Below are 24,854 nucleotides of genomic sequence, written 5' to 3'. Positions count from 1 at the left end.
CCCCAAAACAATATAGGCAAACTGCGCTCGAGACATACCCTACTACTGCGCTCACCATGAAAATCTGGGACGATCTACACGCTGAATACTCAGACAACAAGAAATTTAGCCCGCTAGCATTGGAAGCAGTCTCACCTTGGCTAGATATGCGACCCTGGATGAAGCTGGGAATTCGTCATATCAAAGACTTATGCACCCACTCAGCCATATCCCCTTTTCCAGTTCTGCAAAAGAAATATGATTTACCGTGTGCCTTTATCTTCCAATATCTGCAACTAAAAAGTTTGATCGATACCAAAGTTCAGTTTCAAAGAAACACAATTAACCCTAAAAGAGAATATCAAACGCTGTTCCTTAACAGATGCTTCTCTGCACCCTTGAAGCCGAAAACACTATCCCTATGCTACCAAGCGTTATTGGACAGACACAAACCCCACTCATTTCAATATGTAGCGCAATGGAAGAAAGAAGGTCTACCTGAACTCACGAATGATCAATGGCTCCAGTCCTTGAACGCACTCCGAGGCATTACATCATGTTTTTCACACATAGAGGCTCACAAAAAGTTGATTCACAGGTGGTATCTTACACCACACAGGCTGGCCAACATCTACCCTACAATACAACCCACATGTTGGAGATGCAATGCCGCAGTGGGAAATATGATCCACATCTGGTGGAGCTGCACGATGGTCAAACCATTATGGACATATGTAAGGGAACAGATAAAAGGAGGCACTGGGATGTCACACGAACTCACACCTCTGCTTAGCCTTATGCTACTTTTCCCGGAGACATGGACTAGGGACAGTAAACAGGTGGCTACGATTGTTATTCTGGCAGCCAGAAACCTTTTGGCACTCCACTGGAAGAGTGCGTATTGTCCCACACGCAAAGACTTAATAGACAAAACATACCAATATTACAGATATGAAATACTCTCTTCGGAATCCCCGGAGAAGAAGAGGAGGTTGGAGGCATCATGGACATTATGGTTTGAATACATACGCATTGCCCACCCTCAGACGCCTTTCTGTCGACAGTGACTACTAGACAGTAGAAGCACATAACTACACTTTAGGAACCTACGGCACTGACACACACTTTGAGGGCAGGCTGTTTAAATGCCTAGATAAGTTGTAAGACAGGAGGGAGCTAAATAGTCCGCCACACATAGCAAATATGGAGGGGCTCCCCATACTTGACCATACTTGACCATACTTACCTATACTTGACTACACTTGACTATAGAGGAACTACCACATGACTACTCAATCTTACACTACTTAGACGTACATTAGCCACCTCTGACACATATCAACGTGTGACTGTACACGAGTAAAATGCAATCTACAAAGGACTACCGCCTATAGGAGAGACTTTGACAGAAAGCGGATGACCAGGCTATGACACGCATCGCCCACACGCTATGTCACACATCTTGTCGTTGAAACTCTTGGTAATGAAATGCTCCAGCTAGACGCATGTTAAAAGAGTAAGCTGGTCATGTTTCAATGGGCGCAACCCGCTCTGTAACACCATGTTCCCCTGCCCTCCCCTGCCCCCCCCCCCTTTTTTTTTTTTTTTTTTTTTTCTTTTCTGTACCCCTACCACCTCCCACCGTCTTTCCCTATGTTTTTTCTCTGTATTTTCTCAAAATAAAAAATTATATATGGGAAAAAAAAAAACATTACATATATATAGGATGCAATAAATTGTAATCTGACTCACCCCAGGTGCTGTGTGTGAGAACCGGCATCCGAACGTGTGCGCATGTGCGAAAATAGCATTTTCCGTGACGTCACGATGTGACGCTAACGTCGTTGCCATAGTAACGCGGTATGCCGAAAAGACTACCATGGCAACATCTAACCTTAATAAACACACATTTCTCATTTCGCCAGTATTCCAAATTAGTTTGTGTACCTAGATAAGTATAATAAAATACAATCATATAAAAAATCCTTAAAAACACAATTTGTATTGCTGAGGGGTCTTCCTTTTAAAGAAATGAATAATAAGAAATCATCTTGTTAAATCCTTTGGGAGCAATTGTATTCAGCTGGAAGATCCAATAAGTCTCTCAGTTGAGCAAAAGTTTTCCCCGGTCTCTACCTCGCATAGGTTGAGGGATATGGTCTATGGCAATACATTTAAGGGTTGAGAGTGGATGTTTCAAATCTAAAAAGTGTTGTGCCACTGGTTGTTATGAGTTTCCATCATGATACGCTACCCGTATACCTGATCTATGGCCACGTATCCTCTCACATAGGGGGGTTTCTGTTTTTCTAATATATGATAGTCCGCATGGACCCGTTAGTTTGTATATTACAAATGGAGTCTTGCACATGATGGTATGTTGAATTCGATAGATCTTACTTCTATTACTACTAAATTATGTTTTATACCTAAATATTTAATGTTAAATGAGAGCCCTGTTTCCCCTGAATAAAATGATATATAATAAGTTTGGGTGCACATAATATGAACGAGGCGAATTACGCCTGAACAGACATCCATCGCAAATTCAAGTTTTTGTTTATGTTTTGTTTTGATCACAATGTGTACATTTAGCTCAGTCCTTAAGGGGTTGAATATACACTAATAAAGTAAATATTAAATAAGCACCGTGTTTACATAATGAAATATGACTCAGTTTCCCAGGCTTTAAATATGTTACATTATTTACATGGTACCGTTGCTGAACTGTAAACATCCAGAATGTCCTCGAAATCTCACCAACATTATCATGTGGATGATTTCAATTCAAAAAGTTTTCTTGATGTTTATTTTTCACAGGGTGCTCAGCAGTCATTGCAAGAATTCACAATAAAATATCCTGTAATGCAGCTTCACAAGTCAGTGACCTCAGCTATGTTGGGTTCAAATGCTGTTTAATTATCAATGTAAGTAGAACTAAACTATAAAGATCTAGTGACCTATTCCTCTGAATTCAATTGGTGACCATATGGTCGCATCATTTAAAATGTGACTCAGTCTTTCAAGATGATGCAGGTAGACTTTCAATGAGAGTAGAGTAGCTTAATTTGTCAGACAGGCAAAACATGTGAGTGAAAAGAGTGAAGAGAGACTATTTATATATTAAAGATTTAAAATAAAAGAACATTTATATGAATACCTGTCTATATAGCAGGATATATCATTTGAGAAATAGATACTAAAATATAACCTTAATGCTTTCACTAGAAGAATACAGTATAAATATTTTTTACTTCGATGTTCTCTGCAGAAAGAAATCTAGGCATTAAAGCATTGCTCTCCCTCACTTATACTGTAGGAACAATTACTAGACATGAAGATTAATTTAATACTGTTGGAGAAAGTCTCACTGGGCTTCTTTCTTTTCTCCACTATAAATTTATGCTGCGCTCATACAGCTTGGCTCTTTCGTCTGCAAAAGTAAATTACTTCAATACCCTCATAACAACACTCTCCCGTGAACCCAAACGACTATTTCACACATTTAACTCTCATCTTTGCCCTATTGTTCCTCCTCCACCTACTTACTTGACCGCCTCAGACATTGAAACTTTTCTGCTCCAGTCCTCCTGCTCCCTAGATCCAATATCCTCGCATCTCATCCGTACTCTGTCTTCTTCTCTTTCTCTACCTCTCACTAAAATTTTTAATCTGTCTCTCTCCTCTGGCATATTTTCATTGCCCTTCACACATGCAACAGTAGCCGCTATTCTAAAGAAGCCCACCCTTAACCCTAACTCCCCGTCCAGCTACCATCCTATCTCGCTACTGCCTTTTGCATCCAAGATCCTTGAGAGAGTTGTGTATGTGAGATTGACAGACTTCCTCGAGTCCAACTCTCTGCTAGACCCGCTTCAGTCTGGATTCTGAAACTCTGGTCTTTCCTCCAACAAGTGTTGCTACTCCTGTGTCTGTCTCCTTCCAAGTCAACAGTGCTACCATCAGCTCCCCCACACAGGCTCGCTGCCTAGGTGTTCTCTTTGACTCCGACCTCTCCTTCACGCCTCATGTTCAGTCTATCGACAAATCCCGGCGCTTCTATCTCAAAAAGATTGAGCACATCCGACCCGACGCCAAATGTGACTAAAGTGCTGGTCCATTCCACTGTCCTTTCTTGCCTTGACTACAGTAATCCGCTTCTCAGTGGTCTTACGTGCTCCCAACTTGCATCGTTACAGTCCATAATGAATGCGGCGACGAGGCTCATCTTCCTGTCCGCCCGCACCTCCCATGCCTGTTTTTTCTGTCAATCCCTACATTGGCTTCCTGTAAGATATAGGGCTCAATTTAAAATTCTGATTCTTGCTTTCAAATCTCTACATAATGCTGCTCCCACCAATCTATCCTCCCTAATACACAAGTATGTCCCGCCTAGGCCTTTACGCCCTGCTGAAGACTTACATCTATCTTCTGTCCGTACTCTCACCTCTGATGCTCACCTCCAAGACTTCTCAAGGGCTGCACCGTTCCGGTGGAACTCACTTCCCTCCTCCGTTAGCTGCTCACCCAGTCTCCACTCCTTCAAAAAATCATTAAAAACCCACTTCTTCATAAAAGCATATCAATTAAACTGTTACTAGCTCCCGACTGATTCCTCTCTTGCAACTGTCATTAGTCTAATACTATCCTTACCTTTTGTGTCACTTTACCCCTCTCCCTCTAGCATGTAAGCTCATTGAGCAGGGCCCTTAACCCCTCTGTTCCTGTGTGTCCAACTTGTCTGGTTACAACTACATGTTTGTTCGTCCACCCACTGTAAAGCGCTGCGGAATTTGTTGGCGCTATATAAATAATAACATAATAATAATAATTTCAAGTGGAACTGCAATTTGGCTGAATTTGGGTTGATCAGGTGATCCGTCATATTCCAGAACTTCAATCTGAAAAGTACCTGAATCACAAAGCATCTAAAATGTGCAATGGAACACATGCTTGTTCCGTTATTTGATTCTGTATTCTTCCAGTGATGCCAAAAACAAGGGATGATTGATGGAAAAAAATATATTTTTGAGTAAAGTCACTAAATGTTACTTTTATTCACAGATTAAGTTAGAAGTGAACAATACAGGGAAAACAAGGAGGAGTAAAAAACAAATCTATCTATCTATCTATCTATCTATCGCTGGGCCTGTAGTTTTGGGAGGGGCTTGGTTCCCTTCTTAAAGGAAGCCAGACCTCTCCCCATTACCATATCTGGCAATTTGCCCCACCCACCACTCCTCTTTTTCATATCATTATCTAGGGTGGGCCTTCTTGTATTATAGGCCTACCGCATCGCCGGTTCCAGCGCTCCACAACCAACTTTTTTCATATTACTGTATGTCTCATTTAAGGACCTTGCATACCTACCTCTAATATGCTCATTACATTACAGGTTTTATGCCCCAAACACAAATATATATATATTTATGTGTTTTTTTTTTTAAAATGTAATAAATATTTAACATATACATTTTTATATTTTTTGCTGTTCTGCCTGTTTTTCCCTCTATTGTTACTTTATAGAAATGTAGTTTCTTCGCGCAGAGCGTGTACTTGAGCAATACTTCAAGTCTGCCCCTATGGTAGTGTCTCTTCAAGAATCTTAACAGTTTAATTTAGAGGTCCAATATTGCAAGCTGAGCGGTGTCTCTACTTTAATTAGATGCTTTTGGGAAAACTGCTTTTTTGCAATAGTCCTTTAAAAAAATGTTCAATTACAATGCCATTTCTTCTTTTCATTATGCAACTGTTCTGGGAGAGACACTGATATTTGAAGATACATTTTCTGCTCTGGACACAGAATATCCACCAACTTTCAATAAACATTTTTTTTTTAGGCTCAGTTTAAGTTTTGTATATTTCTGTGAAAATGTACTAAAAATGTCAGCTCAAGCTCTGCTTCCAAACAGTAGCATGGTAATTTAATAAAATCAAAATAGTTTGGAAATCAAAGTGAATTTAAAATTTCCAGAATGTTTCTAGTTCGAAAAGTTAACTCATTGTGCATTTCATTTGGGTCATAATTTTGCTACTTTGGGGCTTGGAGTTAAGGAATTTGTACGATTACAAAGTCTAACAAATACCTACACTTAGATTCATATTTACACACACACAGAAACAAATACAAGACAGAGGTAGACACACAGATTCATACATAAAACACAACTTCAGGCTTTTGGGGACAGTAGTACCACCCTCCTGAGAGTAGTCTTTGTCAATCACTGAGCCCTGTCGCCAGTCAGACATAAATGTCCATGGTTTCTCAGGAGAAGCAATTGCCCTGATGCTTCCCCCTTGGATCTGACACAGCTGGTCTTCAATGGAGTGCTTAAATCTCAATTTAAATGGATGTGTTTATGTTTTCCAGCTCTCAAATTAAGGAAAAGGAAGAAGAGTTAAAGAGCAAACTGTAAAATATTGCGTTGTAAATTGTAATATTGAAAAAGAAAATATTACAGATCCTGTGATTCTGCCAAAATCTGACTGACCATTGAGTACAGGATTGTTGGAGGTAATTACTTGAGTGCACGTTGTTTTAACTCAACTTAGAACATAATGCTTCTTGAGGTATCAGTTCTTTATCTGTGACTTTTCCAAGGAGGCCGATACCAGTTTGCAATGTATTACATGGATCCAAGGAATGAATTCAGCATTTTCAGTTTTATTAATCACTAGCAGTACCTGAAAGGGGCTCTTCCAATAATCACCCAGTCAGCAGCTTTCCAGAAGGGGCACTTTGAAAGTTTCACCTGTTGGTTCAACAACTTTAACCTGCAGGTGAAGAGAATGAAGCAGTCATGTCATGGACATTACATTCTGCGTCATTTCAGTGAAAAACATTTGTTAATTCACGAAAGTCCCAATATGAAGTGATTAGATTAGTCATGACAGCATGTACATTGTTTTCTCATCAGCAGTTAAAATTATTAAAATAATAAACTAATTTAACAGCGACAGACACTGTGGGAACAAATTGTAAAAAATAAAATACAAAACTTGTAATTACAGAAGATGGCTTGCCTCTCCATTATGTGAGCAGTTGGGTACCCCAAACAAAAGATAAGAATGATATCTAGGAATACCTTTACAACCTTTAAAAGTATTATAAACCCGTTATACCCGTGAGTAAATACAGCTTATCTGGTATTAAAATCAGCTTTAGGAATCTTAAAAAAGTAAACAAAGAATCTAAAAGTGCAAAATAGCCAAGTATAGATGTGTTGATAAAGTGCATAAAAGAACAAACTCACACTTCCAAGAGATACCAATAGCTCTGCTGAGATAAGCATGGATGGTACAATCCTTATCCCAGGATACTGGCAGGTCTGAAGTAATGAGTGGTCTTCACATCCAACACTAGTGGAAATATTCAGAAGATTAAAACCAAAACAGAAGTACCAATGGCACAGTAAGAGCGTAAATACACGTATAAATGTGAATGTGAAAAACATTCATCAGTGGTTGGCAAAGATGAGATGTAACAAATATAGAATAAAGTAAAAGAATATACTTTATTACAGCAAAACAATAAAAACTAAATATTCCATAATGGATAAAATACTTCTTCAGAAGTGTATCAGTTGGGTACCCCTGTTCACTTTCAATTGCAAACTAATGCCAACTAATGCAAAGACTATGGACATAAGTCAGGTAAAGGATGAGAGATGTTTGAGGTTTAAGTGGATTTTCCAACATGTTTGAGGTTTAAGTGGAATTCCCAGTATGCACACAGGTAACTGCATAACAGAATTGGATGTAAAAATTAAATAAGGGGGAGAAAATGCAGGCTCGGAGGAAACAACAAAAAGTCAGGTAACTAGAGATACCTATCAGTGTTAGGGAGATACACAAGTGGGGAGCTGGGAAGAAACACATAAATTAAGATATTGTATTTTAAGCAGAAGGGCAGCAGCATACAGTAAACATTTCTGTCCCATTACTGGACTTTTCACAATACAGTGATATGTAACAGGGCTGAAACCCCGTGTGCCGTTGTACTTATTTGCTTAAATAAAACAGTACTTTAGTTTGTTTTGAAGTCTTTTGAATGCTTACCTTTGTGTTGAAGAAACAATTTTCAATTTTAATATTTTTCCACCTGTATAGCAATACTCTAGGCGTCGCAAAAATTTAGAATGCTAGTATAATTTTTTTTCCAGTCTGGCCCATGTCCTCGGGTTATTTTTGTCTCTGCTAAGTGTTGGTTGCACTTAAAACATCCTTGTGGATTTGCGTCTACCGGATCTGAACCTAGAAATCACCTGATGTACGAACCTGTGATCTAATATCTTCCACGTGGAAAACTTTTCATCATATGATAAAATGTATTATTTTTAATTACTTGCTTGCAGGTGGATATTAAATTCCTTCTGAGTCACAAGAGACCAAATAATTTGAAAACTCACAACACAGATATTTAGTTATACACTACTGATGTAAATATTAAATAAGCCTTCTGTGTTTACATAATGAAATATAACTCAATTTTCCAGGCTTTATATTGGATACATCATTTATATGGTAGCACTGCAGCACTTTAGACATCCAGAATGGCCTCCACATCTCACAAAAAGTATCATGTGGATGATTTCAATTCAAAAATGTTTCTTGATGTTTATTTTTCACAGGGTGCTCAGCAGTCAATGCAAGAAGTTGCAGTAATATATCCTATAATACAGCTTCACAAGGCAGTGACCTCAGGTATGTTGTGTTTGTCTGCTGTTTAAATATCAATGTAAATAGAACTAAAGTATATATATATCTAGTGACTTATTCATCTGTCCTTAATTAGTGCCCATATAGTCGCATCATGTAATATCTGGCCCAGTCTTTTAAGATGGCTTGGGTAGACTTTCAATGGGAGTAGTAGAAAGGGACACTAGAGCTTAATGAAGCAGTTTTGGTGTATATATCATGCTTCTGAAACCTCACAGCACAATTCTCTGCCATTTAGGAGTTAAGTCACTATTGTTTCTGTTTCTATAGCCCTAGTCAAATCTCCACTGGCAGTGACTGACACGGCATGTATGAACAAAAAAAAAAAATGGGTCCATTTTCAATCAGATGTCACTTACTTTAAAAGTTTTTATCTCCTGCTCTGTAATTTGAACGTTAATTACATACAGGAGGCTCCAGCAGTGTCTAGCAAGCTATTAACAGAGTAGAAGATAAAAAATTCTAAATTAAACAGAATTTGCAATTAAGGTAGTATAAACATTAGATCTATCTTTACTGAGGTGTTTAGGAATGTTGTGTAAGTCACATGAAGGCAGGTGTGACTAGTGCTGCATAAACAAAGTGATGTAACTCTGAAATGACAGGTAATTGAGCAGTGAGACTGCATGGGCATAATTTGTGCACCTAAACTGCTTCAATAAACTAAAGTTGTTTTGATGACTATAGTGTCCCTTTAATTTGTCAGAGGGGCATAAGATATGAGTGAAAACAGTGGAGACTATTAATATATTAAAGATCAGAACTTAATAATAGCATATTCATAGGACGATCTGTCTATATAGCAGGATATGTCATTTGAGAAATATAGATACTAAATGTAACTTTTAGTCTTTCACTACTAGAATACAGTATACATATTTTTACTTCCATGTTCTTTGCTCGCCCTCATTATACTGTAGGATTGATTACTAGACTTGGAGATTCATTTCTGTCCAAAATTCAATTTGACTGAGTTTAGGCTAATTAGGTGATCGGTCCATATTCCAGAACTTTAAGCTGAAATGTGCCCAAATCACAAACCAACTGAAATGCTCAATGTTCATTTTGCTATGTGATTCTGAATTCTGCCAGTGAACTGTAGCCTCCAATTGCCATATGAGGCATTGTATTATCAAAATGTGAATACAAAAGTCATCAAAGTGAAAAAGCTAATGAAGACCACCCAAATATTAGGACTTTAGTTTTAGTCCTCTCCAATGCTGGCATTTTTCAAACATTCAATGTAGTTAAAAGTACAATAAGTGCAGGACTACAAGTTGGATTCAGTGTGCGATCCACTGATGGTAGGAAGTTAATGTAAATAGACACTATGCACATTTTGTGGGTCATCTGACCAACTTTGTACTTCACTGCTAGTTTTACTTCTTGAGTGGATATACCCACTTTTTTGGTTTGCACCAAATGTGTATATATATATATATATATATATATATATATATATATATAGGAAACATGGGGGGATGGTTGCACTCACCTAAACATGCTTAAATGGGGTGCTGCTGGGGGCCATATTATACAATAAATACACAAGATCCAGCGCACTCTCCTATCTACTAAACAGCAACTTCAATGTTGACAGATTGTATTAGTTTGTAAAAGTTTTTTTTAAAAACACCTAATCTAGGCAAAAAAATGGGGATTTAGTTACATTATATGATCATACATTGCATAAGCCTGCCACAACGTCAATGTACCCCATCTTTGGCAGGTCCTACTCTCACAGTCTAATGTCTGCTCTTATGAGATTAACCACTTACTTGGGAAAAAATTCCATCTGAGGCTCTCTGCAGTACAAGGCTAAATAGGGACCTGAGATGAGGCACCTGTAACAGGGAGGGGTGCAGAACCAAGGAGTTGGCTAGACTCCCAAATATATATAGGAAACATGGGGGGATGGTTGCACTCACCTAAACATGCTTAAATGGGGTGCTGCTGGGGGCCATATTATACAATAAATACACAAGATCCAGCGCACTCTCCTATCTACTAAACAGCAACTTCAATGTTGATAGGAGAGTGCGCTGGATCTTGTGTATTTATATATATATATATATATATATATATATATATATATATATATAGCTAATAATGTAATATAGTAAGATAATAATAATAACAATAATAACAAACGCTACATGTAATATATAAAGTTTACTTTTAATTTTTAACAATAGATCAAACAATAAGGAAAAAGAAAATTGTGTGAGACTTGCTGTTTGTTTCCTAAAGGTCTCTCAACGTTAGGAGAAGGTAGTTAAAGCCAGATGCAGGGCATAACTTAAATTGGCATAGATTAGTTGGGTTCTGAACTTTTTTTGAAGAACTGCTCAAACATATAAGAACTCCCAAACATTGATGCTATTTTTTTATATCATCAACCAAGCTGTTTTATTTTCCTGATTCCAGGATAAGGAGATATTTATTGTACTAATCTAGTACAGATACACTCCACTGTCTGTTACAGCATTTACATTTAAGGACCACTATAGGCACCCAGAACACTTCAGCTTAATGAAGTGGTCTGGGTGCCAGGTCCATCTAGGATTAACCCTGCCTGCTGTAAACATTCCTCTCCGAAACTGCTATGTTTACAAATGGGTTAATCCAGCCTCTAGTGGCTGTCTCATTGACAGCCGCTAGAGGTGCTTCCGCGCTTCTCACTGTGATTTTAACAGTGAGAAGATGCCAGCATCCATAGGAACGCATTCTCAATCGCTGAATGTGTGCACGGCTCTTGGCGATGACGGCCAAATGAGGAGGAGATTCCTCAGCGCCGAGAGAGCCAGGCGCTGGAGAAAGGTGAGTTTTTAACCCCCTTCCTCCCCCTTCAGCCCGGCGGGAGTGGGACCCTGAGGGTGGGGGCACCCTCAGGGCACTATAGTGGTACTTTGAATGGAGTGGCAAATAGCTAGGATTCAAATGTGTGAAAAAGAATGTCAGCAAAACAGTAAGAAAATCAGTTCTTAATTCATGTATCACACTTATGAACATATTGGTGTCTATTGGATTGTTCTCTTCCGGAATGTTAAGTGACTTTTGGTCCACTAACTGACATTCTCACGCTCTGCATGAGGACATCCAGCGTCGGCTATTGGTCGATGATTCAAAGCTTTACAATGGGAAGGCATAATGCACGTGCAGTGATCACGGCCCATGTGCATTAGCGCCTCCTTGTCGAATGACGTCGGAGGAGGTGGAGCCGCGACTTGCATTCATCAAATAGATTTGCATTCATCTAGTTCAGCCTTTCTCACATTTGTTTTTGCTGTTGATCCAAAAGAAGGCAAAATTGTTTAATTCCAGAGTCTACAATGTCTTCAATGCCACAACACCTTTCTTCTGTCCAACCATTGCCGACACTCTATTATTATTATTATTATTATTATTATTATTGCCATTTATATAGCACCAACAGATTCCACAGCGCCACTTTACAATATTATTAGAGGGGGGATTTAACTATAAATAGACTAACTATAAACAATTACAAGAAAACTTACAGGAATGATAGGTTGAATAGAACCCTTCTCAAACAAGCTTACAGTCTATAGGAGGTGAGGTATAAAACACATTAGGGCAGGAAATAGCAATCAAATAAGGTGGGAGTGATGCAGTGCTGGAGGAGAGAGTAGAGTTCTGCCCTTTAGGAGAGAGCAAGAGACAGGAATGTAAGGTACAGTTTACTCTGGGGGGGCCATAATCTTTCCTAAAGAGATGGGTTTTAAGGCACTTCTTAAACGATTGAAGACTAGGGAAGAGTCTGATGGTGGTAGGCAGGTTATTCCATAGGAAGGAAGCCACCCGCGAGAAGTCCTGCAAGCGTGAGTTGGCCGGACGGGTGCGAACAACGGACGGGAGAAGGTCATGGGTAGAACACAGAGACCGAGAAGGGGCATACCTATGGATCTGTGAAGAGATATAAGAGGGGCTAGAATTGTTCAGTGCTTTACAGGTATGGGTTGGCACTTGCAATTGACTCCTATGGGATACAGAAAGCCAATGTAAGGACTGACAGAAGGGTGAAGTGTGAGAGGACCAACTAGAGAGGAAAATCAGTCTGGCAGTAGCATTAATTACAGACTATAGTACGGCTTTTGGGAAGACTAATTAGGAGAGGGTTATAATGATCCATGCTGGAAATTACTAGAGCATGTACAAGCTCCTTGGTTGCATCTTGCGTAAGAAAGGGGTGGATGCGGGTTATGTTTTTAAGATAGAACCTACAGGATTTGGCAACATACTGGATGTGAGGCTCAAAGGTGAGGCCAGAATCAAGTATGACACCAAGCCATGCTTGCAAGAATGAATTGAAGGGAGAGTGAAAGAGGAGGATCAGTATTAGGAAGAGGAAAGACCAGGAGCTCAGTTTTATAGAGATTGAGTTTTAGAAAGTGGGAGGACATCCAGTGAGAGATGGAAGAAAGGTAAGCAGTGACACGTTGCAGGGCGGCAGGGGAGAGGTCCGGGGAAAAGAGATATACCTGGGTGTCATCAGCGTACAGGTGTTAGTGGAATCCAAAAGAGGTAATAAGTTTGCCAAGAGAGGCAGTATAAAGAGAAAATAGAAGGGGACCAAGGACAGAGCCTTGGGGGACTCCAACCGAGACAGGATGAGGGGATGGGGTATCATTAGAAAAGGAGACATTGAATAAGTGTTGGGAGAGATAAGAAGAAAACCATAGAGGACAGAGTCACAGAGACCGAGTTTGAAGAAGGAGAGCATGATCAACGGTGTCTATCAGTTGTTATGCATACCAATTTCAATTTTAATAGATTTAGCTCCATGTCTGTAGTATCCTTTAGCAATGCTTCAAGAATGTCTGCCGCTATGGTAGGGCCCTTGATGGGGACCAGATGCTGAAATTCTTTAAAAATGCAAGTTGAGCAGTGTCTGTACTTTCTTCGAGTGCTAATGTGGAAAATGCAATTTTTTTTGCAGTAATACTTAAAAAAAAATTATTCAGTTTACAATAACATTTATTCTTTTCACTATGCAACTCTTCTTGGAGAGAGACTGATTTATATTATATTATATATATTTTTTTTTGCTCTGGACACAGAATGTCCACCAACTTTCATCAAACATTTTTCCACAAAATTCTCATCATTTAAAGGTTTCAAATTTCCTGCCTTTAACTTTGACACAGGGTAGCTGACAAATGAATTTCTTGTAGATTCTGCACTTTTTTTTTTTTTTGCAAATACCAAATTTTGTTCTGTGATTTGCTCTGGTGCAGTGGAAGATGGTATCAGAAGAAGGGGGCGGAAAATAGCAGGCCAGATGACCATTATTTCCAGGATTAAGGCACTGGTCTCATATAACTCGTGGGCCATAGTTTGCTCACCCCTGTTGTAGAGAAACACTTTTAATGCCAAAAGCTGAATTTGATGTGCTATGCAAATGTACTTAAAATGTCAGCTCACAATCTCTTTCCAAACAGTAACAGGGTTATTTAATAAAGTGACAATAGTTTGAAAATCAAATGAATTTACAATTTAAAGTCCAAATAGCCAAATTGGAAACATCTCCCAAAAATGTTTCCAGTTTGAAAAGTATTCCATACAAAAAAATTGTGGTTTTATTACATGGTTCTATACTAGCTTTGCATCCCTTGCTTCTAATAAATGCTCTGCTAGAATTTTTTTTCAAACAAAACATGCTTGGTACTGAAAATATTAATATACATCTTTGATAAAATTGTGACATTTTAGAAGAAACAATACATATGCTATGTCAATTTAAAAGCTTGAAGTACTATATTTTTTGAAATATTTTCATTTTCCTGCATATTTTATCACAACATCATTAATAGTATGTATCCATATGAACTTTATGTATATAGATGTAGTTTTTGGTTATTCTTGTCTTCATATAATTAGTACATAACATGTTTCTGCTTATGTGATATTTCTATAAAAAGCTATAGAATCCTGCTGCTATATGTAGGCTGTTCTAAAATGGTCCAGTTTGGCAACATGTCTTCCCTAAGGTTTTCTAATAATGGCAGAATCCAAATAAACGTAACTGTCTCTGTAAAATGGTTCTTTTGCAGGACGCATTAAAGGAGACACATTGACTGATATCACTTTAGGACCCCTTATTCACCTCCTGTATACAGTGTGTGACATTTTCAAAGAGATCAATATTTTAAAATTCAATGATGAATGTATCAAGGAATTGAAGAAATGGTTGGACACACATACAGAATGTTTTGACTGGTCTCATACATCGAAGTATATCACAGAATTATATGGAGGAAGGTAAAGTACCTTAACGTAATTGGTGAAGATTTATCAAAGTGTTGCAGACAGCCTTGTTATTTATTTTTCTAGTTATTTATAAATATATATATTTTTTAAAATATTTCATCTTTTGCTATTATTTTTATTTTTGAACAAAGATTTTTCGCATGATAAGAGATATAACCCCTTAAGGACCAAGCTTCTGGAATAAAAGGGAATCATGACATGTCACACATGTCATGTGTCCTTAAGGGATTAAACAGGCTTTCAGTGACAATTCTTGTCATTAAAGTGATCTATTTTTTTTTTCTTTACTACTTTAGGCATTAGCTTTATAATCCAATAAATTTTGTTTAGAGCATTCAAATTGCAGAGAATCCATAGGTTCGGTGAGCCATTAAAGGGATATACAGAGATCTAAGAGCCATCTTATGGGACAAACTCCACAATGACGAATACTAATAGTAGACTTGTGAACCGTGGAAATATTAATTTTGGCCAGACCTCAATTTTGTGTGTATATATATATATATATATATATATATATATATAATCCAAATGTGTGGCTGCACTCACGATTAAAAGTCCAACGTTTAATAGAAAAACGATTTAAAACATCAGTGGATCAACGTTTCAGTCATATACGGCTTTCATCAGGATCATCATTTTTATATATATATATATATATATATATATATATATAGTGATGTCGCAAACACAACATTTTCGGTTCGCGAACGGCGGACGCGAACTTCCGCAAACATTCGCGAACCGGCGAACCGCCATAGACTTCAATGGGCAGGCGAATTTTAAAACCCACAGGGACTCTTTCTGGCCACAATAGTGATGGAAAAGTTGTTTCAAGGGGACTAACACCTGGACTGTGGCATGCCGGAGGGGGATCCATGGCAAAACTCCCATGGAAAATTACACAGTTGATGCAGAGTCTGGTTTTAATCCATAAAGGGCATAAATCACCTAACATTCCTAAATCACAATATATATGGATTGACACCTGACATATGCCATATTGACACCTTGACATATGGATTGACACCTGTCCTCAGAGACCCTGATACACACTGACACAGAGCAGAATAGGGACTGTTCCCCCTACATAGGGTCACTTGGCAGATATGGATTGACACATATCCTAAGGATCCCTGATACACACTGACACAGAGCAGAATAGGGACTGTTCCCCCTACATAGGGTCACTTGGCAGATATGGATTGACACCTGTCCTCAGAGACCCTGATACACACTGACACAGAGCAGAATAGGGAATATTCACTAAATGCCAAACATTGTTATACAGGGGAATATTCAGTAAATAAGGATAAGGGGGGGGACCCTTGAGCGGTGGGTGGGGGCCATAAAAATAATGAGGGGGGGACCTACTGTATGATGTTGTATCGATCAGGTAGTGTAAGGGTTACACCCTCTTCACAGTGACAGACCAAACTCCCTGTTTAACGCACCGCAGACAACCGCAAACAGTCCATTTGCACAACCGCAAACTCCCCATTTGCACAAGGTTGGATACCAAGCTAGCCATGTCCGTTCCTTGTCCTCACTGATGTCATTGAAGGTCTCTTCCTCCACCCAGCCACGTACAACACCAAGGGTCCCTGAAAGTATGCTAATAAACTGAAAAAAGAAAAAATCTCCCAAGAAGGAGATCTAAAACAGGCATAGGAAAAGGTTAGAAAACTATAATAAAGTGATACCTGCAAATCCTAGTGAGCATAGGTGTATAAGAGAGGGAGAAAGGGAAAGCAGAGTAATGCTTCCTAATACCATGGTTAGTACCCTTTGTTAAAGTAAATTGAGTAATGGACAAAAGTCTTTATTGTATCATTTATAAATAACAAAGGGATACTATACTCATTCCCCTATAGTGGCTAATTGTGTAATAATGGTAATACTATTACCTATTATATAATATTGGCAGGGGCAAGGAAATCCCCTCTAAATAGATGGGTATAGGCAGAGAGTATGGAGATAAAGTGTCAATAAGGTGATATAAAGTTAAATGTATCACAGACATACAGCCACCCTTTCTCTTAGCTAGTTTCCAGAAATGCTGGATAGGTAGAAGGGCTATAAAGACTCAGAGAGGTCTAAGAAGAATCCTCTACACTAGCCCTAATCTCCTTAAACACCTTCAAGGGTGTTCTAAGCTAAAGCTCAATCTAAACGTTTAGATGACTGCCTGATTTCCCATCACAGAGGCTGGATAGGAATAACACTGTGCAAGACAAAGAGTGGGTCTAAGTGCCCATAGTGCAGTAAAGTGTCCCTAGTGAAGTGAAAAAGAGAATAACGAGCTGGCGCCCAAGAGAATAACGAGCTGGTGCCCTATCAGGGGACGTGTATATGGCATCGATTTTAGGAACCGGGAGATGGAAAAAGATGCTTGGTCGGTCCTCCTACTTCAAATTTGGGGCACTGCGCGTGCAATCTAATGTGCCACCAGATAGGAGTGGTGTGTTAAGTATTACTATTCCTAGCAGTTTAATCCCTGTTATGTGCCTTTTTTTTTGGTTTGGTTTTTGAAGCCACAGTGCAGCACCAGAGGCCCGAAAAATTAGGCATGTACACATGCCTGAAAAATTAGGTATTGTTGCAGCCGCTGCTGTAGCAGCGGCCAGAAAAATTGATGTTTGTTTCCGAGGCAGAAAGTGCCCTAAAACATTGCGGCTTGAACCCTAGTTGGTGGCGGATAAGTCACGCAAGTCAACCGGCATTCAGAGCTAAAATACAGCAGCGTGTGGACCATTTTTAGCCCAAGGCAGCTCATCTCATCAGGCCTTTTTTAGTCGAATGTATCGCCCACTGTCAGTCCCTTTGGGATCCATCCCTCATTCATCCTAATAAAGGTGAGGTAATCTAGACTTTTTTGACCTAGGCGACTTCTCTTCTCAGTGACAATACCTCCTGCTGCACTGAAGGACCTTTCTGACAGGACACTTGAAGCGGGGATAGCTCAGGCCACAGGTCAAGCCTGCACACCCAGTAGTCAAGGGGTTCATCGCTCCTCAGAGTGTCGATATCTGCAGTTAAGGCGAGGTAGTCTGCTACCTGTCGGTCGAGTCGTTCTCTGAGGGTGGATCCCGAAGGGCTGTGGCGATGCGTAGGACTTAAAAAGCTCCGCATGACCTCCATCAACAACACGTCTTTAAAGCATCCTGTCCTTGCCGGCGTGGTCGTGGGAGGAGGATGACTTTCACCTCTTCCCCTGTTAGATTCCTGTTGTGCTGTGACATCACCCTTATACGCTGTGTAAAGCATACTTTTTAATTTATTTTGCAAATGCTGCATCCTTTCCGACTTGTTGTAATTTGGTAACATTTCCTCCACTTTCTGCTTATTCCAGGGGTCTAGTAGCGTGGACACCCAGTACAGGTCATTCTCTTTCAGCCTTTTTATACGAGGGTCCCTCAACAGGCACGGCAGCATGAAAGACCCCATTTGCACAAGGTTGGATGCCGAGCTACTCATTTCCCATTCCTCCTCCTCAGTGATCTCAGTGAAGGTATGTTCTTCCCCCCAGCCACGTACAACACCACGGGTACCAAATAGGTGGCAACGAGCACCCTGGGATGCCTGTTGTGGTTGGTCTTCCTCCTCCTCCTCAAAGCCACATTCCTCCTCTGACTCCTCTTCCTCACAATCCTCTTCCAGCGTTGCCGCAGGTCCAGCAAGCAATGCTGATAAGGCTGTTTCTGGTGGTGATGGTGACCACAACTCTTCCTCTTCCTCTTCACGCTCATCTACGGCCTGATCCAGCACTCTTCGCAGGGCACGCTCCAGGAAGAAAACAAATGGTATGATGTCGCTGATGATGCCTTCGGTGCGACTGACTAGGTTTGTCACCTCCTCAAATGGACGCATGAGCCTACAGGCATTGCGCATGAGCATCCAGTAACGTGGCAAAAAAATTCCCAGCTCCCCAGAGGCTGTCCTAGCACCCCGTTCATACAAATATTCATTAACGACTTTTTCTTGTTGGAGCAAGCGGTCGAACATTAGGAGTGTTGAATTCCAATGTGTCGGGCTGTCGCAAATCAAGCGCCTCACTGGCATGTTGTTTCACCGCTGGATATCTGCAAAGTGCGCCATGGCTGTGTAGGAACACCTGAAATGGCCACACACCTTCCTGGCCTGCTTCAGGATGTCCTGTAAGCCTGTGTACTTATGCACAAAGCGTTGTACGATCAGATTACACACATGTGCCATGCACGACACATGTGTCAACTTGCCCAACTTCAATGCCGCCAACAAATTTGTTCAGTTGTCACAAACCACTTTGCCGATATCCAGTTGCTGCGGAGTCAGCCACTTTTCCACCTGTGCGTTCAGGGCGGACAGGAGTGCTTGTCCGGTGTGACTCTCTGCTTTCAAGCAAGTCAAACCCAAGACGGCGTGACACTGCCATATCCGGGATGTGGAATAGTACCTGGGGAGCTGGGGGGGTGCCGTTGATGTGGAGCAAGACGCAGCAGCAGAAGAGGACTCCGCCGAGGAGGTTATGGAAGAGGATGGAGTAGGAGGAGTAGAGGAGGTGGCAGCAGGCCTGACTGCAAGTCGTGGCTGTGTCACCAACTCCTCTGCAGAGCCACGCATTCCATACTTGGCAGCCGTCAGCAGGTTTACCCAATGCGCAGTGTAGGTGATATACCTGCCCTGACCATGCTTTGCAGACCAGGTATCAGTGGTCAGATGGACCCTTGTCCCAACACTGTGTGCCAGACATGCCATTACTTTCTTTTGCACAATCGAGTACAGGTTGGGGATTGCCTTTTGTGCAAAGAAATTTCACTGCGGTATCCCAATAGCCACCAGCTTGTATGGTAAAAGCTGGCGGGCTAATAGTTCAGACAAGCCAGCTGTCAGACACTGGGCAAGGGGGTGACTTTCTGACATTGGCTTACGCTCAAACATGTCCTTGACAAACACCTGACTGTGGGCAAATGAGCGGGAACTGCTCAAGGCGAGAGACGGAGTGGCGGATGGTTGAGAGGGGGCAAGGAGGACAGCAGTGGTTGATGTGGCTGAAGATGCTGGACCAGGAGGAGGATGGCGGCTTTGAGTTTGTGTGCTGCTTGTACTCATGTGTTGATCCCATAGGCGTTTGTGATGTGCGATCATGTGCCTACGCAAAGCATTTGTACCTAGGTGGGTGTTGGACTTCCCACGACTCAGTTTCTTTTGGCACAGGTTGCAAATTACATCGCTGTTGTCAGAGGCAGACACACAAAAAAAATGCCACACTGCTGAGCTCTGCAATGACGGCATTCTGGTGGTGGTGGACACAGCATGCGTTGATTGGCGTGCTGTCGGGCTCACCCCGGGTGCCGATGCATGCTGTCTGACTGTGCCACTAGCTCCTTGCGATGACCTCCCCCCTGCTTCCAACTCGTCTCCTCTCTGTCTCCCCATCTGAACTTTCGCCCTGTTCTTCTTCTGGCCGAGCGGGCACCCACGTGACATCCATGGACGCATCGTCATCATCAACCGCTTCACTTGCATCTGACAACTCAGCAAAGGAAGCAGCAGCGGGTACTACATCATCATTCTCACACCGTACGTCCATGTGTGTAATGCTGCCTGACTGAGACATATCCCTGTTATCCACATCCTCTGGCAATAATGGTTGCGCATCACTCATTTCTTCAAACAGATGTGTAAATAACTCCTCTGAGAGATAAAGTGAAGCGGCTGTGGTACTAGTGTTGGTGGTGGCGGCAGGCGGGTGAGTGGTATCTTGAGAGGTGCCCGAAGTTAAGCTGGAGGAGGATGGTGCGTCAAGGTTCCGAGCGAAAGCAGTAGAAGATTGGGTGTCCTGTGTTAGCCAGTCAACTATGTCCTCAGAACTTTTCAAGTTCAGGGTACATGGCCTCTGAAAATTGGGCATTATTCTTGGGCAAAAGGGAATCACAGCACCACGACCACTACGGCCCCTGCGGGGTGGCCTGCCTGTGCCTGTCATTTTTTGGGGGGATTAGTGGTACTATGCATGCAAGCTACTGTGAGACCAGATATGAGTGGTAATGTGCACTGGCAGAGGTTGGCAGAGTACACGCTGTAGGCCTGACACCCGCTTGAAGACAAGTAACTGCTATTCAATCTATAACAGTGAAAAACTGTTTTTCTTTTTGAAGGCACGCTATTGTGACACCAGATATGAGTGGCAAAGTACACTGGCAGAGATTGGCAGAGTACACGCTGAAGGCCTGACACCCGCTTGAAGGACACTGACTGCTATTAGCTTACAGTGAAAAACTTTTTTCTTTTTAAAGGCACGCTATTGTGACACCAGATATGAGTGGCAAAGTGGACTGGCAGAAGTTGGCAGAGTACACGCTGAAGGCCTGACACCCGCTTGAAGGACACTGACTGCTATTAGCTTACAGTAAAAAAATTAAATGCAAGCTATTGTGACACCAGATATGAGTGGTGGCACTGGGCAAGTGGGCACAGTATCCACTGTGAGCCTGACACAGAAGCTGGCAGGCAGGCAACTGCATTTACATTACACAGAAAAAAAAGCAGACTGATGTTCTAGCCCTAAAAAGGGCTTTTTGGGGCGCTGTCATTACAGCAGAGTTCAGATGAGTCCTTCAGGACTGTAGTGGACACTGAATACCCTAGCCTAGCTATCAATTTCCCTATTAAATGAGCAGCAGATACACTTTCCCTCCTCTAACTAAGAATGCAGCTTCAGAATGAATCTAAAATGGATGCTGTACAGGAGGTGTGAGGGTCTGGAAGGGAGGGTCTGCTGCAAATTTGCTGGAATGTGTCTGCTGACCGTGAGGCACAGGGTCAAAGTTTACTCAATGATGACGAATAGGGGGCGAATCGAACCGCGCATGTGTTCGTCCGTCGTGGCGAACGCGAACACGCTATGTTCGCCAGGAACTATTCGCCAGCGTACAGTTCGGTACATCACTATATATATATAGAAAAAGCAATAAAGGGAGCACACTAGGTCTTCTTTCAAGTGAGAAAAAAATATATTTACTGCATTCAAAAGGAATACATAGACTGTGGTAAATAGAAATCAACGTTTCGACCCTCCTGGGTCTTTATCAAGATCTTGATAAAGACCCAGAAGGGTCGAAACGTTGATTTCTATTTACCACAGTCTATGTATTCCTTTTGAATGCAGTAAATATATTTTTTTATCACTTGAATGAAGACCTAGTGTGCTCCCTTTATTGCTTTTTCTTTATACTACGCGGGATTGCACCTAGGCATTGTATAATTTCTAAGTATCTTGGATAAAGGAGGAGTGCCCTGCTGTCTATTAATTTGAATATATATATATATATATATATATATATATATATATATATATATATATATAAAATATAAAAATATTTTTACTACTCTTCCTATTTCCCCCTTTATTGGTCACTTCTCACTTGATCTCTGAATAAAATCAATATTTAGTGGCATCATCTCATTTTGTTGATGTTATGGACAGAATTCTGAATCATGAATCAAAAAGAACATGCTTGTTCATTGTGCGTCTCAGTTGTGTCTTGATTCAGCTACTTTGCAGCTCTAAGTTCAGGAATTTGTACGTTTATACCTAATCAGCCCAAACTCAGATGAATTGCTGTTCGTAATGAAATTTATTTCCAAATCTAACAAGTATCTACACTCAGATTCATATTTATAACCACACAGAAACAAATACAACAACGCAAAAGGTATATACGCAGATTCATACATAAAACACAATTTCAGGCTTTTGGGGACAGAGAAGGCTTCTTCGATCATTGCGCCCTGTTGCCAGCCAGACATAAATGCCCGTGGTTTTTCAAGAGAAGCAATTGCCCTGATGCTCGCCCTTGGATCCAACACAACTGATCTTACAGACTACATGTGGTGCTTGAATCTCAGTTATAAATTGATGTATTTATATTTTTCAGCTCTCAAATTCAGGAGAAGGAAGAAGAGTTAAAAAGCAAAATATGGTACATTGTAAAATGTAATATTGAAAAAGAAAATATTACAGATCCCGTGGTTCTACCAAAATCTGACTGTCTATTGAGTGCAGCTGTGTTGGAAGTGATTAGTGAAGATCAGGAAGCGTTTCGCAAAAACTTTAAAAAAATGGTATCTTTGCTCAAACCTGGCGGACAGCTTTTGTTATTTACAGTACTAGAAGCAACTTTCTACCATGTCGGGGAACATAAGTTTAGTTTCTTAAAATGTGATGAGACATTTGTCAGAAGTGTTCTATGTGAACAAGGTTTTCTTATTGAGTTTGTTGACTTGTTCAAAAAACCCTCTGACTCACATCTCATAGATTTTAATGACATCATGTTCATCATAGCATGCAAACCCATGGATACATAAGCCAGTCATACATCTGAAAAATTATGTACTATGAGTTTTGTCTTTCTTAATATTAAACTAGTAATGTATTGATAGAACCCCCTAATGAAGTATCCTATGCATAGATTCCAGGTAAAGGTCTTGCATCTTAGTCATTTCCAGGCAAAAAGTGGTAAATATCTCTTGGTGAGTTAAAATGTAGATCTTTTTTTCAAATGGGCTATTTTGGACTATAAGTTAGACTGCTGGGTAATTCACAGTTTAATACGTATAATATGTTAGTGAATAGAGCCTTGAAATTACAGTACTGTAATTGTTAGTTTTAAAGTATATCGACATTCTATTTCCAGACAGCTATAATTGGTGACTTGTAATATGCGTGGGCTGGATGTCATTAATAGTGCTAAATCAACATTAAAGATTTTTTTTTTTTTTTTTTACCCATGATTTATCTGTTAATCACATGGAAAGATATAGGTGAATCTGAAAGTGTGTCTCTAATTTGTATAAAATTATGTTTGTGAATCAACATGTACACAATATCCTACTGTGTTTTACACCCCATCTCTTATAGACTGTAAGCTGGTTTGAGCAGGGTCCCCTTCAACCTATCGTTCCTGTAAGGTTTCTTGTAATTGTCCTATTTATAGTTAAATCCCCCCTCTCGTAATATTGTGAAGTGCTACAGAATCTGTTGGCGCTATATAAATGCAATAATAATAATAATAATAATAATAAATGGTTTCTGAAAATGGTGAATTGTCTCTATTTATAAACAATTTTAAAACGAATGCTGCAATATATATATATATTTTTTTTACTGTTTGTAATCTGTTAGAATCTATTGTACACTTCTACCTTTAGTACCAATTAAAAATAGGGCTCAAACTTTCACTTACAACTAACCAATGGTGAGTGATAATTTACCCCTCGCGAGTTGAAATTCACCCCTGGTAAGAATGCTATAGATTAGATGTGGCAAATAACTTTTAAGGTCAGCTATTAGTGTAGAACTTCAAGATGTAAGTGTTTCATTATGGCATGGGCAACCTTTCAGTGAGGGAAGTTTGATTGGTCAGGAGAATGTTACTTGTGAGGGAAAAGAGTGAAGGGTAACTATTAATGCATTTAAGAACAGAAGTTAAAAAGAGCATATGTAAATGGACACCTGTTCTGGTATCATTATAGATCATTGGAGAAATATACATACTAAAATGTACTGTTTAACCTTTCACTCCGGAATACAGTATAAATGGTTTTACTTTTATGTAATTTGCAGAATGAAACAAAGTCCAAAGCCTCACTCACCCTCACTGATACTCTAGGAATGATTAACAACTTGTAGAGGAATATATTTCTTTACTTATTTAACCCTTTCAATATCAAGTGGTTTGCAAACAAAATTCCAACAACTCCTTAATCTGAATATTTTAAGTGTCCTGGAAATCAGAGTTTGATGTGAGACTGCCAATATGGGACTCCAGATGCTCCTCCTGTCTACAGTGTCTGATGTTTTCAAACAGATCACAATTTTAAAA

General features: G+C 40.2%; 1 protein-coding gene across 1 annotated transcript; it reads left to right on the top strand.

Moving 5' to 3' along the window:
• The first annotated feature begins 8,531 nt into the window (after positions 1-8,531).
• Positions 8,532-23,337, top strand: LOC134577016 (nicotinamide N-methyltransferase-like). Its single transcript, XM_063435662.1, has 3 exons — positions 8,532-8,682; positions 14,772-14,979; positions 22,908-23,337. Exons 1-3 carry the CDS (start codon positions 8,532-8,534, stop codon positions 23,335-23,337), a joined length of 789 nt encoding a protein of 262 aa, XP_063291732.1.
• The last annotated feature ends 1,517 nt before the right edge of the window (positions 23,338-24,854 follow it).

The sequence above is a fragment of the Pelobates fuscus genome, chromosome 11, assembly GCF_036172605.1.
Source record: "Pelobates fuscus isolate aPelFus1 chromosome 11, aPelFus1.pri, whole genome shotgun sequence".
Taxonomy (NCBI): domain Eukaryota; kingdom Metazoa; phylum Chordata; class Amphibia; order Anura; family Pelobatidae; genus Pelobates; species Pelobates fuscus.
The sequence above is the reverse complement of the archived record's forward strand: the minus strand, read 5'-3'. Positions and strand labels throughout refer to the sequence as shown.

Bases quoted from the DNA above. Each gene is read 5' to 3' on its own strand.
- LOC134577016 (XM_063435662.1), top strand. From the start codon at position 8,532: ATGGCCTCCACATCTCACAAAAAGTATCATGTGGATGATTTCAATTCA. The intron at 8,683-14,771 runs GTATGTTGTGTT...GTTCTTTTGCAG, and splicing joins TCACAAGGCAGTGACCTCAG to GACGCATTAAAGGAGACACA. The intron at 14,980-22,907 runs GTAAAGTACCTT...TATATTTTTCAG, and splicing joins ACAGAATTATATGGAGGAAG to CTCTCAAATTCAGGAGAAGG.